The sequence below is a fragment of the Erythrolamprus reginae genome, chromosome 5, assembly GCF_031021105.1.
Source record: "Erythrolamprus reginae isolate rEryReg1 chromosome 5, rEryReg1.hap1, whole genome shotgun sequence".
Lineage (NCBI taxonomy): Eukaryota > Metazoa > Chordata > Lepidosauria > Squamata > Dipsadidae > Erythrolamprus > Erythrolamprus reginae.
Genome location: NC_091954.1, coordinates 115,158,860 through 115,176,506, shown reverse-complemented (window position 1 = coordinate 115,176,506; position 17,647 = coordinate 115,158,860). Strand labels below are relative to the sequence as shown.

The 17,647-nt window shown below is 44.3% G+C and overlaps 1 protein-coding gene across 1 annotated transcript; it reads right to left on the bottom strand.

Annotated features, from left to right (window-relative positions):
• Nucleotides 1-4,738: 4,738 nt before the first annotated feature.
• Nucleotides 4,739-17,306, bottom strand: NPPC (natriuretic peptide C). Its single transcript, XM_070754171.1, has 3 exons — nucleotides 17,009-17,306; nucleotides 15,440-15,857; nucleotides 4,739-5,892 (listed from the first exon to the last, which is right to left on the bottom strand). The coding sequence occupies exons 1-2, from the start codon at nucleotides 17,105-17,107 to the stop codon at nucleotides 15,480-15,482; spliced, it is 477 nt and encodes a 158-aa protein (XP_070610272.1). The 5' UTR covers nucleotides 17,108-17,306; the 3' UTR covers nucleotides 4,739-5,892; nucleotides 15,440-15,479.
• Nucleotides 17,307-17,647: the final 341 nt, after the last annotated feature.

Below are 17,647 nucleotides of genomic sequence, written 5' to 3'. Positions count from 1 at the left end.
AACGAATTGCAGCAGGCCAAAGACTCCAACTCAAACGATGGCTTCGGCCTGACAGGAACATCTCCAGTGTGAGAAAAAGTATTGGAGGGGGGGTTGTTTCCCAAAAAATCTTTTAGCTTTAAAGAAAAAAAAGCCTCACCAGGATCCCTGAGGATTTATTTTATCTCTTGAAAAGGGGGGAACTCAGCAGATCACCTGAGGAAGCTGCTGATAAGATATAAAGGGCAGAATTTGATTTTATTCAGAAACAAAGATGGCAGCTAACCTGCTGCCTTGTTAATGTGTCACACAGTGGTAGAAAAAGGTTACTTGGAGCAGGGTCCTCCAACCTTGGCATCTTTAAGACTTGTGGACTTCAATTCCCAGAATTCCCTAACCTGTTTTTAAGGTGTGCGGACTTCGACTCTCAGAATTCCCTAGCCTGTTTTTACGATGTGTGGACTTCCAATGCTGCCTGGGGAGCTCTGGGAGTTGAAATCTCCACATTTTAAAAAAGTTGCCTGTTTTGAAAAACACCAGAATGAAAGAAACTGAAAGAATTGCGGCAGGCCAAAGACTCCAACTCAAACGATGGCTTCGGCCTGACAGAAACATCTTCCTATGAGAAAAGGTATGAGGTGGTGGTGGGGGTCGTTTCCAAAAAATCTTTCAGCTTTAAAGAAAAAAAGCCTCACCAGGATTGTAGGGAAAAATAAGGAGCTGTGTAAAAACCTGGTGTAGAGAAAATCCCTGAGGATTTAATTTTTACCTAAGGAAGCTGCTGATAAGAGATAAAGGGCAGAACTTGATTTCATTCAGAAACAAAGATGGCAGCTAACCTGGTGGCCTTGTTAATGTGTCATACACTGGTAGAAAGGTTACTTGGAACTGGGTTCTCCAACCTTGGCAACTTTAAGACTTGTGGACTTCAACTCCCAGAATTCCTCAGCCAGCTTTGTATCTGAAGTCAAGTTCTGCCCTTTATTTATTGGATTTCTATGCTGCCCATCTCCAAGGACTTTATCTCTTAACAGCAGCTTTGCTGGCTAAAAAATTGTCCTCCAAAGCAGTGTTTCCCAACCTTGGCCACTTGAAGATATTTGGACTTCAACTCCCAGAATTCCCCAGCCAGCATTGCTTACTCTCTTCTTATCCCTTTCTCTGCAGCCTCTCCACTTTAAGAGAAAAGCTGGTTGAGGAATTCTGGGAGTTGAAGTTCGCAAGTCTTAAAAATTGCCCAGATTGGAGACCCTCCCCTCCTGCCCGAAAAAAAAAATTAGACTTTCCCCCCACCCCTCCTGGCACTTCACCCCCAAACCCAGCTTTTGCCATCAAACCTGAGGATCTGATAGCATGGTCTTTCTCAGCGTTTTTTGTCATTTTTGGTTGTTTTGAATCCTGTTTTCATTGCAAGCAGCCAATTGAATGAGATAGAGGAATGAGATATAGAGGCTTGGTGGTGCAGTGGTTAGAGTGCAGTATTGCAAGCTATTTCCGCTCGTCACCGGCTGCCAGCAGTTTGTCAGATCGAATCTCAGTAGGCTCCAGGTTGACTCAGCCTTCCATCCTCCTGAGGTGGGTCAAATGAGGACCCAGATTGTTGGGGGCAAGAGGCTGCCACTTAGAGAGAGTTGTAAAGCACTGGGAAGTGGTATATAAGTCTAAGTGCTATTGCTAATGCTATTGGTGGGTCTATAAATTGGATGGAAGAACAGACGGATAACAAGACAACTGTGGCCTCCGGGTTGAATCCTGAGCTCTGAGCTCATTTGCTTTCTTTCTTTCTAGGTAACATTATCAGTGGTAGTAAGGAAGTGGGGTTTGCAGAGAAGAGGAAGTGGAGGAGGAGGAGGACACTGTGGGGTCCTGAATGTGGTGGCTTTCTTGCAAACATTTCGTGACCCAGCTAGGTAAAATCATCAGTGCTAGAAGGGAGTGGGGGTTTGCATAGAAGAGGAGGAGGAGGAGGAGGAAGAAGAAAACTGGGGTCCTTGATGTTATCTGAGCTGGATTATTTTCCCTCAAACGTTTCATGACCCAGCTAGGTGACATCATCAGTGCTAGAAGGGAGTGGGGGTTTGCATAGAAGAGGAGGAGGAGGAGGAGGAGGAAGAAAACTGGGGTTCTTGAAGTTATCTGAGCTGGATTATTTTCCTGCAAACATTTCATGACCCAGCTAGGTGACATCATCAGTGCTAGAAGGGAGTGGGGGTTTGCATAGAGGAGGAGAAGGAAGAGGAATGAGGAGGAGGAGGAAGAAAACTGGGGTCCTTGATGTTATCTGAGCTTGATTATTTTCCCTCAAACGTTTCATGACCCAGCTAGGTGACATCATCAATGCTAGAAGGGAGTGGGGGTTTGCATAGAAGTGGAGGAGCAGGAGGAGGAAGGAGGAGGAGGAAGAGGAAGGAGAAAGAGGAGGAAGAAAACTGGGGTTCTTGAAGTTATGTGAACTGGATTATTTTCCTGCAAATGTTTCATGACCCAGCTAAGTGACATCATCAATGCTAGAAGGGAGTGGCATGTGTAGAGAGGAGGAGGAAGAGGAGGAGGAGGACTATAGGATCCTTAGTGTCCTCCGAGCTTGGTTGTTATTCTTACAGATGTTTCATCACCCAACGAGATAGCATCACCTACGTGCTTGCGTTTGCTGCTCCCTACCGTGAATATACAGTAGCTGGCCCTGCCAGTGTTGGTTGGGGTGTGGTAGGCACATAGAGATAAACTACGTTTGCACACCATTGAAAGGAGCCAACGAAAAGACCAGGACGCATCCTCTCCAGCAACCAACACCCAGATAAGCGGTGATTATCACCGGACTATCAATCAGGCAAAAACAATAACTCTTAATCCAGGAACTACCAACGAGGAAACCACACCCCACATCAACGCTGGCAGGGAAATCTACCGCCAACTCCACACTTCTTACCAAGCAGGGATACCCCGTTGTTAGATACAGGTAGTCCTCAGCTTACAACTGTTCGTTTAGTGACTGTTCAAAGTTACAACAGCTCTGAAAAAAGTGACATTAATAATAATAATAATAATAATAATTATATACATAGAATATTTTATAGTTATATTTTACTCCTATCTTTCTCTTCTATAGTCTCATTGATACATTCTACTCGTATATATCCTCTATAACCTTCATTGTGTATTGGACAAAACAAACAAACAAATAAAAAGTTTGTGAGGGTGGGGGACAAGGGATGTGAACTTTCAACTGGATGGAAAACTCAGTTTCAGGTTCCCCAGTGTAGATGCCAGGATGGCTCCAGCAATAAATTGGAACTTTGAGGAATAATAATAATAGAAACATAGAAACATAGAAGTCTGACGGCAGAAAAAGACCTCATGGTCCATCTAGTCTGCCCTTATACTATTTTCTGTATTTTATCTTAGGATGGATATATGTTTATCCCAGGCATGTTTAAATTCAGTGACTGTGGATTCATCTACCACGTCTGCTGGAAGTTTGTTCCAAGGATCTACTACTCTTTCAGTAAAATAATATTTTCTCATGTTGCTTTTGATCTTTCCCCCAACTAACTTCAGATTGTGTCCCCTAGTTCTTGTGTTCACTTTCCTATTAAAAACACTTCCCTCCTGGACCTTATTTAACCCTTTAATATATTTAAATGTTTCGATCATGTCCCCCCTTTTCCTTCTGTCCTCCAGACTATACAGATTGAGTTCATGAAGTCTTTCCTGATACGTTTTATGCTTAAGACCTTCCACCATTCTTGTAGCCCGTCTTTGGACCCGTTCAATTTTGTCAATATCTTTTTGTAGGTGAGGTCTCCAGAACTGAACACAGTACTCCAAATGTGGTCTCACCAGCATTCTATATAGCGGGATCATAATCTCCCTCTTCCTGCTTGTTATACCTCTAGCTATGCAGCCAAGCATCCTACTTGCTTTCCCTACCGCCTGACTGCGGTAGAGACTGTCAGAAATCACTACCCCTAAATCCTTTTCTTCTGAAGTATTTGCTAACACAGAACTGCCAATACAATACTCACATTGAGGATTCCTTTTCCCCAAGTGCATTATTTTACATTTGGAAACATTAAACTGCAGTTTCCATTGCTTTGACCATTTATCTAGTAAAGCTAAATCATTTACCATATTACATATTACCATATTATATAATAATAATAATAATAATAATAATAATAATAATGATGATGATGATGTTGGAAGGGACCTTGGAGGTCTTCTAGTCCAACTCCCTGCTTAGGCAGGAAACCCTACACTCCTTCAGACAGATGGTTATCCAACATCTGCTTAAAAACATCCAGTGTTGGTGCATTCACAACTTCTGGAGGCAAGTACACTGCTCAAAAAAATATAGGGAACACTTAAACCGCACAATATAACTCCAAGTAAATCAAACTGTCCACTCAGGAAGCAGCACTGATTGACAATCCATTTCACCTTCTGTTGTGCACATTCAACTTTGTACAGAACGAAGTATTCAATGAGAATATTCCATTCTTTCAGATCTCGGATGTGTTATTTGAGTGTTTCCTTAATTTTTTTGAACAGTATACTTTGACTTGGACTCTTGATTTAAATTTGGATGCCACCTGGAACCTTGACAGTTTGAGATTTAGATTCAACCATTAAAGAAGAGTGTTGAAAGAGGATAACCTTCATCAGCTCTCGAGATAAATTGCTAGATGATGCAGAAGACAAAATGGACTTGAACTTAGCAGGAGCCTTGTGAGAAAGAAGAAAAAAAGGCAAACAGGCGTCCAGTTCTAGTGAGTTTAATTGGGACATTTTGAAAGGTGGTTGAAATTTCGGTTAAAAACGACAAGCAGAACAGCAGGTCCTTTTAAGCCAGAGGCCTTACAACTTGGCAACTGGTGGACTTCAACTCCCAGAATTCTCCAGCCACCCTAGTCGAAGTCCACAAAGTCTTCAAGTTGCCAAATTTCGGAGACCTCTGGTGTAAACCTTTGGTAACTAGCGTGTATCGTCTTCTTCTTCTTCTTTTTTCTTTTACAAATTCATTGATTCTCTCCGTGGTTCTCTAAAGCCTTGTTTCCAAATCCACAATTTTTAATGTTGGAAAAAGAAACATTTGAGTCCAATTAAAAACAGAAAAGACAGAGTTACCAATCGTACATGGGGGTTTTCTTCTTCTTCCAGCGAGGGTGGGGTGGGAAAGTTACAACGCTCGGCCCCTTTTCGTTTCGTTTACATAAATAATTTTTTTTATAAATATCTCTTTATAAACAATATATAAATAGCTTTTACAACTTAAATACATTTATGCGTGACACGAATGTACAAACAGCAAGTAGGGATGGCGATAATGCAGCTGGTTTTTTTTTTCTCAGTCTCCAGAGACGGTCCTTTGTCACGGGTGGGAAGAAGTTGTGAGTGTGGGTTTGTGTGTCGGGGGGGTTGTTTGTGTTTTTGAGTGGGTGTGTTGTTGTCCGTCTCTATCAGGGGTCCCCAAACTTGGCAACTTTCGAGACTTGTGAACTTCAACTCCCAGAATTCCCCAGAAAAGCCTAGCTTATTCTCTTGCAATCCCTTCCTCTGCGGTCTCTCCACTTTAGGTGGGAAGAGAAAAGGAAACAGACACGGCTGGCTGGGGAATTCTGGGAGTTGAAGTCTACAAGTCTTAAAGTTGCCAAGGTTGGAGACTTCTGGTCTGTCTATATATGGCGTCTATGTATATGTTAGGTAAGATAGGAAGATTTGGGGGGTGCAAAACTCAATCCAATCCAACCCTATTGAGCCCCCCTCCCACTGAAAATGGCTGTGTTTAGCTTCAGGTCCTCGTACCAACAGGAGGCAGGTGGTGTGGCCCTTGGGGTCCGCTGGTGGGGCCTGGGTGATTGCAGGGGATGTCCAGAAATGTCCATGGATGGGGTGGGGTGTCCCTTCAAAAACCTAGAAGAAAAGCATCAAAAGAGAGTCATCATGAGATTTGACAAGGGGATCATCACCTCACCCCCAAAACTTTATTATTATTATTATTATTATTATCATTTATTATCATTTATTATCATTTATTATCATTTATTATCATTATTACCATCATCATCATCATTTATTATTATTATCATTTATTATTATTATCATTATTATTATTATCATTTATTATTATCATTATTATTATTATCATCATCATCATCATCATCATCATTCCCTCGTTCTAGTTTTGTGTGATAGAGAAAAGGATTTGTCAATACCATGTGCCACCTGTGGCATGCGCGCCATAGGTTCGCCATCACAGGTATAAGGGTCTCCTGCTTGAGCAGGGGGCTGGACTAGATGACCTCCAAAGGTCCCCTCCCAGCTCTATTCTGATAGATTGACATCCCAAGAAGTTGTCCACCACTTCTTTACAGACCCCCCCCCAAATACAAATAGAACTCAGCCGACAACCACAACTGAGCCCCAAATTTACATTTGTTTGTTCATTCTCATTCATTCATTCATTCATTCAACTTCTATACCACCCAATACCGAAGGACTCAAGACGGCTTACAACAACAATAAAAATATAATATAAATAGATACAAAGCGATAAAAAGAAGTCGAACATTATCTAAGACTACAGTAAAACATTATCTAAAACTAAAAACCCATAAAAAAGTTACTAAAAAAGGACAGCCCCAATCATATACAATACATGCACACCATTCATAGAGTTGGCCATCGAAGAAGTAAATTTATGGCCTAGGTTGCTAAGCAAGACATTAGTTAAATGCATTGAATCCCATTTCATGACCTTCCTTGCCACCGTTGTGAAGTGAATCACTGCAGCTGTTCAGTTAGTGACGTGGTGGTTAAGCGAATCTGGCTTCCACGTGGATTTTGCTTGTCCAAAGTTTGCAAAAAGGGGATCGCAAATATGAATCAACTGCCAAGCATCAGAATTTTCATCAGGTGACTGTGGGGAATGTTGCAACGGTCTTAAGTGTGAAAACGGTCGTAAGTTACATTTTTCAAGGCGGTTGTAACTTTGTACAGTCATTAAATGAATTGTTGTAAGTTGAGGACTACCTGTAACAGAGTTGGAAAGGACCATGGAGGTCATCTAAGTCAGGGGTCTTCAACCTTTGCAACTTTAAGTGTTGTGGACTTCAATTCCCAGAATTCCTCAGCCGGCAAAACTTAAGACTTGTGGACTTTGACTCCCAGAATTCCTCAGCCAGCAAAGCAGTTTCCCCCCGAACACCATCACTCTGCTAAACAAATAATTCCCTCAACACTGTCAAACTATTCACTAAGTCTGCACTACCATTACTACTAGTTTTTTCTCGTCATTCCTATCACACATTTCCTCCCACTTATGACAGTATCTTGCTGCTTGTATCCTTAAGATTTTTAGTAATATTGTTTCTTCATTGCTTATTTGACCCCTATGACAATCATTGTGTTGTACCACATGATTCTTGACAAATGTCTCTTTTTCTTTTGTGCTCACTGAGAGCATCTGCACCAAAGACAAATTCCTTGTGTGTCCAATTGGCCAATCACACTTGGCCAATAAAGAATTCTATTCTATTCTATTCTATAAAGGAGTTGGGCATCTCACAAATCTAATAAATTAAATTAAATTAAATGCTTGTGAGCATTTTAAGTTAACAATTTCCCTTCGTTTTGACAAACAACCACTGCAACAACTCTCAGAGCATAAGCATGGCTAATTTTTCCAAAGATGTTTCTTGTTTTAAAAAATCCAATTCCAGAGAGGAATTACAAATGCCATCCCGACTCCTCAAAAAGTTCCACTGACACAGGAAAAGAACCACAACAATGTCCAAATTCACACATGGGCCTTCCGTAGACAAAACAGCCTTTTGTGCATGTTCTGTCGGGCTCTCTGGTAGACTCCTCCCAAAAATTCACAGGTACAAATTTCAGACACACACATGTTTGAAAATTCAAAACAATGTTCTTTAATAATGAAAATTCACTTAAACCAAGCCCTCTTTTGGTATAGCAAAGAGCACTCGTCTCCAACCAAACTGGTAATTTGTACAAGTCCCTTATCAGTTCTGTGATACTTAGCTTGCAGTTGTGAGGCAATTCACAGTCCTTCTTCTTTCACAAAGTGACACACACTTTGCTCTGGTTTAGTTTCAAAGCGGGGAAAAATCAGCACACAAAGGTCGAAGTCAGCAAAGCAGTCACAAAACACAAGGATCAGATAATCCTCCACAATGGCCAAACCCACAAGCTGCTCTTTATAGCAGCCTCACTAATGACCACAGCCCCACCCAACCACAGGTGGCCTCATTTTCTTTGATAATAATCTCTCAGTTGTTGTTGCCTATGCATCGCTCTGCGCATGCATGGCTGTATCATTAACTCTTGTTCTGAATCCAAGGAGGAGCTAGATAATTGATCTCCTTCTGAGCTATCTGCCACACTCTCCTCCTCCCTGTCATTCATGTCTTCTTGGTCAGAGGAGCCTTCATCAGCAGATTCCACCGGGGGCAAAACAGGCCTGCAGCATGTGGATGTCTCCCCCACATCCACAGTCCTTGGGGCAGGAGCTGGGCCAGAGCTAACCACAACAGTGCACAAGCGGTGTCTAGGCCAAATTCATTCGCTCCCAGGATCAGTCTGGCTGCTGGTGGCTAAATTTAAGGATGCTTGTGTCCTTGGATTTGGGATTTCTCTCCAAAGGAACCAAATCTTCAACTGGGAAACACACAGTCCTCGACTTACAACGTTTAGTGACCATTCAAAGTTACGACAGCACTGGGGAAAAAGGGATGTGCAACCTTTTTGTCTCACACTTGTGACCTTCGTGGTACTGACTTGTACTTATAACTGTTGCAGTGTCCCAAGGTCACGACCTTCAGACAAGTCAATGGGGTAGCTCAATTCACTTAACAACTGTGTTACTAATTCAACACCGGCAGTGATTTACTTAACAACTGCAACAAGAAAGGTCATCCAAAAGGGCAAAATTCACCGGAGAAGTGTCTCACTTAACAATGGAAATGTCGGGCTCAGCTGTGGTTATAGGTTGAGGACTACCTGTAGGATGCTAACAGATTGATCATTGATCATTATATTAGTAACAACAACAACAACAACAGAGTTGGAAGGGACCTTGGAGGTCTTCCAGTCCAACCCTCTGCTTAGGCAGGAAACCATACACAGTTTCAGACAGATGGTTATCCAACATCTGCTTAAAAACTTCCAATGTTGGAGCATTCACAACTTCTGGAGGCAAGCTATTCCACTGATCAACCGTTCTGACTGTCAGGAAATTTCTCCTTAGTTCTTAGTTGCTTCTCTCCTTGTTTAGTTTCCACCCATTGCTTCTTGTCCTACTCTCAGGTGCTTTGGAGAATAGCTTGATTCCCTCTTCCTTATGGCAGCCCCTGAGATATTGGAAGACTGCTATCATGTCTCCCCTGGTCCTTCTTTTCATTAAACTAGCCATGCCCAGTACCTGCAACCATTCTTCATGTATTTTAGCCTCTAGTCCCCCTAATCCTCTTTCTTGCTCTTCTCTGCACTTTTTCTAGAGTCTCAATATCCTTTTTGCATCGTGGTGACCAAAATTGAATGTAGTATTCCAAGTGTGGCCTTACCAAGGCCTTCTAAAGTGGTATTTATAATGGTATATAAATCCTATGCCTGGATTTTTTTTTTCCAACTTTGGACGCTCAAAGACGGGTGGACTTTAACTCCCAGAATTCCCCAACCTGGCTGCAAAATTCTGGGAGTTGAAGTCCACCCGTCTTCGAGAAATACTGAATTTACGCTGATCTTCCCTCCGGCTATTCGCTCAATAGGTCATTCCCACCTCCTTTTTTTTTTTTTAAAGCATTCTGGTTCGCCAGGGATTTATACCCAAACGAGAATTGCAGCTAAAGAGAAGGCGAAACAAAGCTGCCAACCTAGAATTAATATTCGGCAGCCTTTTAATAAAGACTTAATTAAGACCTACAGAAAGACCGAAGAATTTCCGTGGAAGGGAGGATTAAGAGAAGCACCTGTCCCGGCCTTCCGCAGGGCTTTGGCATGGCTATAAGAAACAGCAAAAATAAATAAAAAATAAAACGTGGCAATTGAGAAGCTGAAAAGAAGTGAACTTTGTGGTCAAATCATGGAAATAAAGACTTGAAAGAGACGATTCCTTAAAAAGGTTCTCAAGTTACAAAGTTGATTTAGTGAGCGAAGTTACAATGGACTTAAAGACCATTTTCCCCACACTTCCACATGGTCAAAATTCAGGCATTTTTGGTGACGGATTCGTATCTATGACCGTTTCATTATTAGGGGGTCATACGATCCCCTCGTGTAACTGTCAACCAAGCCAATGGGTAAAGCCAGATTCATGATTCCCTTACCAACCAAGAAAGGAAGGTGGGAAAAATGGGAGAAAACTAATTTAACAAGCTTAGCAACAGGAATTACCGGTCAATGACTACTTCAGCTTCAACCGCAACAACACAAGAGTACGCAACAGATTCAAACTTAATATTAATCGCTCCAAACTTGACTGTAAAAAATATGACTCTTTAACAATCGAGTTGTCGAAGCGTGGAACTTATTACCGGACTCAGTACTGTCAATCCCTAACCACCAACATTTCTCCCTTAGACTATCCACGATTGACCTCTCCAGGTTCCTAAGAGGTCAGCAAGGGGCGTACATAAGTGCACTGGTGTGCCTTTCGTCCCCTGTCCAATTGTCTTTCCTTTATCTCATATATATATTTTCTTCCTTTCATATATCTTCTCTAGTTTTACATATTATCTTTATATATATTACTTCATGTCTATTCTCTTCCATATGTATTGTGTATTGGACAAATTAATAAATAAATAAATAATTTTGGGCTCAGTTGTCGTCGTAAGGTGAGGACTAGCTGCGTTCAAAACTCCCACCTAGTAGGAACTTTAGTGGAGGTGAACCTACGGCAGGAGTCCTGCTTGAAATTCTAGATCACAATTCCCATCGTGCACAGAGGCGTCAACTGAGGATGATGGGAGCACCTCCTAGCATCCAAGCACTTAAAATAAATCAATTTATAAAATAAAGGCAACCAATCAGACATTTTTCATTCTCTTTGTTGTAGTTTTCTCATTCCCCCAGTTTGGGCTGGAACCATCCCCGCTATGCAACAGATGTGCGAAAAGCTCTCTCGCAAATCCGTCTGTATATATTTATACGTATTTTATTTTAAATGGACAAATAAACTCCTTTCCAGCCGGCTGGTGAGAAAGCTAATGAAACCGGCTATAATTATGCCCGCTGCCTCATTTAGCCCAGAAACAGGTGGCTGCCAAATTTGTGGTTTGTTTTTTAGGGGTGAAAAAAATAAATTGCACTAACCCTTTTGCAGAGTTCAGGATCCGAGACACTGCCTAGAAAAACATGTCTGGGATCCCAAATTCCGTCCCTTCCCCTAGGACGGGAAGCCGTTTTTACCGAGTCTTTCAGCTCGAGAGAAATGTTATCGGGCTCCGTTTTAAGAAGGGTCTTTGGAGAATCGGGAATTCCAGTTTGCAAAATTGGTGGCGTTTGTTGCTTATCAAATTTGATAAGTTCCATACTGGCCGTACCAGGTACAGGAGAAATTAAAATTATTATTATTTAATTAAAAAGAAACCTTAATCATCCCTGTTGATTTTAATATATATATATATTTATTTTATTTTATTTATTGGATTTGTATGCCGCCCCTCTCCGCAGACTCGGGGCGGCTAACAACAATGATTAAAAAACAGCATGTAACAATCCAATACTAAACAACTAAAAACCCCTTATTATAAAACCAAACATACATACAAACATACCATGCGTAAATTGTAAGGGCCTAGGGGGAAAGAATATCTCAGTTCCCCCATGCCTGACGGCAGAGGTGGGTTTTAAGAAGCTTACGAAAGGCAAGGAGGGTGGGGGCAATTCTAATCTCTGGGGGGAGTTGGTTCCAAAGGGCTGGGGCCGCCGCAGAGAAGGCTCTTCCCCTGGGTCCCGCCAAGCGGCATTGTTTAGTTGACGGGACCCAGAGAAGGCATATTTGGGAAAGCCCGTGACTGTTCTCGCAGCTGCATTCTGCACGACCTGAAGTTTCCGAACACTTTTCAAAGGTAGCCCCATATTACTAAAAAAAAACCCATAAAAGGAACACTTAAACAACACAATATAACTCCAAGTAAATCAAACTTCTGTGAAATCAAACTGTCCACTTAGGAAGCAAAACTGATTGACAGTCAATTTCACCTGCTGTTGTGCACATTCAACTTTGTACAGAACAAAGTATTCAAGGAGAATATTTCATTCATTCAGATCCAGGATGTGTTATTTCAGTGTTCCCTTTATTTTTTTGAGCAGTGTATTGAATGCTTTGCCGCTTTGTTTCGATGAGGTTTGCAAGCGGACGGTGAAGGGCGGTACGTAAATGCAATCAATCAATTAAAAAATTGGTAGGATGATACAGGCGGATTTAGCGGCATTATTCAGCGAATGAAGAATTGGAACGAAAATGACAATTTGCTCCCAATTCCGTTAACTCAACCGAGAGAGAAAAATCGGTTGTCGGTCTTTGAAACCTGCGACTCGGCCAACCGCAGAAATTCATCAAACGGGACCGCTCTCTTTTAATGCTTCAACTTATTTATTTATTTATTTATTGATTGATTGATTGATTGGATTTGTATGCCGCCCCTCTCCGGAGACTCGGGGCGGCTAACAACAGTAATAAAACAATGTACTGTACAATAATAATCCAATAAATACTAAAAATAATTAAAAAACCCATTAATATAAAAAACCAAACATACATACAGACATACCACACATGAAATTGTAAAGGCCCAGAGGGAAAGGGTATCTCAATTCCCCAATGACTGGTGGCAGAGGTGGGTTTTAAGGAGCTTACGAAAGGCAAGGAGGGTGGGGGCAATTCTAATGACCATGACCGAGCCCCAAATTCCTGTCTCTAAACGAGACGGTCGTTAAATGAATTAAGCAAATCACTGCCCTTGTTAAATGAGTGAGTTTTGAATCTGGCTTCCCTATTGACTGCGATTGTCAGAACGCTGTGCTGGCTCGCGAATTCTGGGAGTTGAAGTCCACCCGTCTTAAAATTAATCCGTGCATTAAAAAACTGTTTTAATTGTTTTTAATTGTTGGTTTTAAATTGTTTTTAAAAGTTTAATTTTTTTTAGTACTTTTTAAAATTGAATAATAATAATAATAATAATAATAATAATAATAATAATAATAATAATGATGAAACATTCACTCAACACATAACAATGTGCTCCAAGCTCAAATGTTTTAAATGGTTTTAATATTACATTGTATGTGTTATTTTCTGGTTTTGAGCCTCGAGAGGTGGGCGGCATACAAATCCAAATAAATAATAAATAAAATCGCTGCGGTAGAGAAACACCACCTTCCACCTCTTGGACCCTTCTAGTGGTTCAGGACTTCAACTCCCAGCATTCCCAGCCATTTGCACAACGATTTGCAGCCTCGTTTTACGTGGGAGGAAGGGAACCAACACTTAGTTCAAAATCTACAGATGGTTTTGATAGACACCAATGTTCCCCTTGGCTCTGCTCCCACAACACGCTTAACCCAGGTCAATTCACAGCTGCTTAGCTTGTCTTTCTTCCCTGCTTTACGATTGGGGCCAATAAGTCCTTTCGAAATAAGACGGGCAGCTAATAAATGTAATAAATGAATCCACAGATGGAGGTGGTCCTTGGTTTACGACAGTTCGTTTAAGTTAGAACTGCACCGAAAAAAGTGACTTGCAGCCATTTAGAAACATAGAAACATAGAAGATTGACAGCAGAAAAAGACCTCCTGGTCCATCTAGTCTGCCCTTATACTATTTCCTGTATTTTATCTTAAGATGGATCTATGTTTATCCCAGGCATGTTTAGAGTCAGTTCCTGTGGATTTACCAACCACGTCTGCTGGAAGTTTGTTCCAAGCATCTACTACTCTTTCAGTGAAATAATATTTTCTCACGTTGCTTCTGATCTTTCCCCCAACTAACCTCAGATTGTGCCCCCTTGTTCTTGGGTTCACTTTCCTATTAAAAACACTTCCCTCCTGAACCTTATTTAACCCTTTAACCTATTTAAATGTTTCGATCGTGTCCCCCCTTTCCCTTCTGTCCTCTATTTTTCTCACACTTACCACCGCTGCAGGCTCCCCACAGTTCACGCGATCAAAAACGTGGATGGTTGGCAAGCGAGACTCGTATTTACGAAGGTCGCCGCGTCCTGGGATTGTGTGATCTCCCCGCTTTTTGCGACCTTCTAAACATACAAGAATCGAATAACCAACCATATAACCAACTCCCCAAGCGCGGCAATTTGCTCAACAACGGTGGCGAAGAAGGTCAAAAAAAATGGGGCAAAACTCACTTAAGGACCGTCTCGCTTAGCCACGGAGATTCGGGGCACCATTGTGGTCGTAAGCCGAGGACGGCCTGTAAATATGGCGCGAACCCAGAAAAAAACAGATTCAGGAAGGAGGGGAAATCCCATTGACAGAATACTCAGCTGTGTCCAGTTATTAGAGTTGGAAGGGACCTTGCAGGTCATCTAGTCCAACCCCACCTACACCATTTCGAACAAATCTTTTCAGTACCACCACCACCACCCCAAAAAGAAAAAAACATACCGGTACCAACCTCCCTAAATTTCTCTATCTCGACACACACACACGTCGGGGTGGTGGGCATTTTTCACTATGCACTGTTTTATGTTGTGTCTATATTAAACTTGCTAAAAAATTAATAAAAATATATTTTTTAAAAATTCTCTATCTCAGTGGCAAAAACAGACCAGAAGTATCAAAGAAACAGCCCTCACGTCTAAGGTGAAACATGAGACTTTGATTCGGGTGTTGTTGTTGGAGGTATCTCTCACACCCATCCATCCATCCATCCATCCATCCATCCATCCATCCATCCATCCATCTAATCTAATAGCTATCTCTCATCTATCTCTCTTTCTCTCTTTATCGCTCTATCTTTCTCTATTATCAACTTTTTATCTCTCATCTCTATCTATCATATCTCTCGCTCTCTCTTTATTTATATATAAAATTGAATCTCGACCTCTCATCCATCCACCCACCCACCCACCTAATATCTATCTCCTATCTCTATATCTATCTATTTCTCATTATAGAAGATTGTCTATCTCTCTCTCTCTATCTCTCTCATTATCTCTCCTCCATCCATCCATCCATCTAGTGTAATCCAATCTTTATCTCTCATCTCTCTGTCTCTCATACCTACCTATCTATTTATGTATCCTAATCTAATCCCTCTCTCTCTGTATCTAATATCTTTCATCTATCTATCCATCTATCCATGTACCTCCCTCCCTCCCTCTCTCTCATCTATCTATTCTCTCTCTCTCGCTCACTCCCCCACCAATCGACCCATTGTGCTGCCCGTGCCACTGAGGCCAGGCGCGCTGCCACTTACCGCCGCCAGGTGTCGCCTCCGGGCCGCCCTCGACGGCTCCTCAGCAGCCCAGGCCGCTCATGGAGCCGATGCGGTCGAGCTTGAGGCCGAAGCAGCCCTTGCCCAGCCCTTTCTTGGCCACCTCCTTCTGCCGCCGCGAGCCCCCGCCGCCGCCTCCGCCGCCTCCCGCGTGGTGCCTGGGGGGCGGCATCCGTCCCCAGGCGGCCCGCGTCTGCTTGCCGTCGGGGCGCAAGTCCCGCATCAGCCGCGCGGCTGCCGCTGCCGCCGCCGCTTTGCTCTTCGGTGCCGTCGGGGCTGCGTTGCCCGCCTTGGAGCCGCTGCTGCTGCGCCCGCCGCCGCCTCCAGTCGCGGGACCCGACGACCCCTCCGGCTGCTCCGTCAGCTCCCGCTGCAACGCCGTCGTCCCGCTCGCCGGAGCCTGCAAAAAAAAAAAGCGACGGCCGTCATGCAGCGGAGCCTCCCGGACGACTGGGATCGATGGGGGGGGGGGGAGCGCGGAGTTTTGCAAGGAAAGCGGCTTAGACGGGGCGGGTGGGAGAGAGAGAAAAAGAGAAAGATGAAGGAAGGAGAGAGAGAAAGAAAGAGTAAGAAAGAAAGTAAGTAAGAAGGAGAGAAGGAAAGAAAGAAAGAGGGAGGAAGGGAAGAAAGGAAGGAATGAAAGCAAGAAAGAAAGAGGAAGGAGGGAGGGAAGGAAGGAGAGAGAGAGGAAGGTAGGGAGGAAAGAAAGAAAGAAAGAAAGACTAAAGGACGACAGGTCCTGCCATCCGTTTCCCCCCTCCCTAGTGATGCATCCCCGGCCGGCAGGCCTGCAAAGCTCCATTGTTAAGGCCGGGGACGATAGGATTTGTAGTCCTCACCCCCATCCCTCCCCTTGTCCAAAACCCGACGCCGCCCTCATGCACAAGCTGAAATCCAGAGCGGCCCCGTGGAGGGGGAGGGGGAGCTGGGAGAGGCGGGGGACGCCCCCCCCCAAAGAGTCCGGGGAGGATAGGAACTGTAGTCCCCCACCCACCCCACCGACGGCACCGCGCAAGGAATCAGGGGAGATAGGAACTGTAGTCCCCCCCACCGACGCCCTCCCCCCAAGAGTCCGGGGACGATAGGAACTGTAGTCCCCCACCCACCCCACTGACGCCCCCCCAAGCATTCCGGGGACGATAGGAACTATAGTCCCCCCCACTTCATCGACAACCGGGGAGGATAGGAACTGTAGTCCCCCACCCACCCCACCGACGGCACCGCGCAAGGAATCAGGGGAGATAAGAACTGTAGTCCCCCCCCACCGACGCCCTCCCCCCAAAAGAGTCCGGGGACGATAGGAACTGTAGTCCTCCACCCACCCCACTGACGCCCCCCCAAGCATTCCGGGGACGATAGGAACTGTAGTCCCCCCCACTTCATCGACAACGTCCCCCAAAGAGTCCGGGGAGGATAGGAACTGTAGTCCTCCCCCCCTCTGCTTCTCCAAAACCCCGACGCCGCCCTCGCGCGCAACCTGCAACCCACAGCGCCCCGTGGAGGGGGGGGGAAAGCCCCACCGACGACGCCTCCCCCAGAGAGTCCGCTCACCTTGCGCAGGGGCTGCGGGGGCGCCGGCTTCCCGTCGAGGGCCAGGGCCAGCAGGGCCAGCAGGAGCAGCCCGCCGGCCGCCAGACGGGAGGCGAACATCCTTCCTCCCCGCCCCTCCCGGCTGCCTTGAACGCGGGCGAGAAAGAGAGAGAGTGAGAGTGAGAGAGAGAGAAAGGGAATCCTCGACGGGGCGGGACGCTGAGCCGAACGGAACCGAAGAGAGCCGAGCGGAGCCGAAGGCAGCTTGTGGGCTGCAGGACCGTCTCGTCGAGCCGCGCTCACTTGCTTGCTTGGCCGGCTCAGCTCGCCGCGCCTTTTATAAGCGACGGGCAGGTGACGCGCCGACGGCCGGGGCGGAGGGAGGAGGAGGAGGAGTTGTGGAGGGAGGGGGGGTGGCCGTCGCGATCCGGCCATCGATCCTTCGCTTGCTCTCCTTCCCTCCCTCCTTCCTTCCTCCCTTCCTTTGCTGCAGTCCTCCTCTAATCTATCTATCATCTATCTATCTATCTATCTATCTATCTATCTATCTATCTATCTATCTATCTATCTATCTATCTCTTTCTCTCTCTCTCTCTCTCTCCATGCCTCCTTCCTTCCTCTGCTGCAGTCATAATCTTTCTTTCTTTCTTTCTTTCTTTC

Excerpts from the sequence above, each read along its gene's own strand:
- NPPC (XM_070754171.1), bottom strand. The coding sequence starts at position 17,107 with ATGTTCGCCTCCCGTCTGGCGGCCGGCGGGCTGCTCCTGCTGGCCCTG. Across the intron at positions 15,858-17,008 it reads CCCCGCAGCCCCTGCGCAAG|GCTCCGGCGAGCGGGACGAC; the intron begins GTGAGCGGACTC and ends TTTTTTTTGCAG.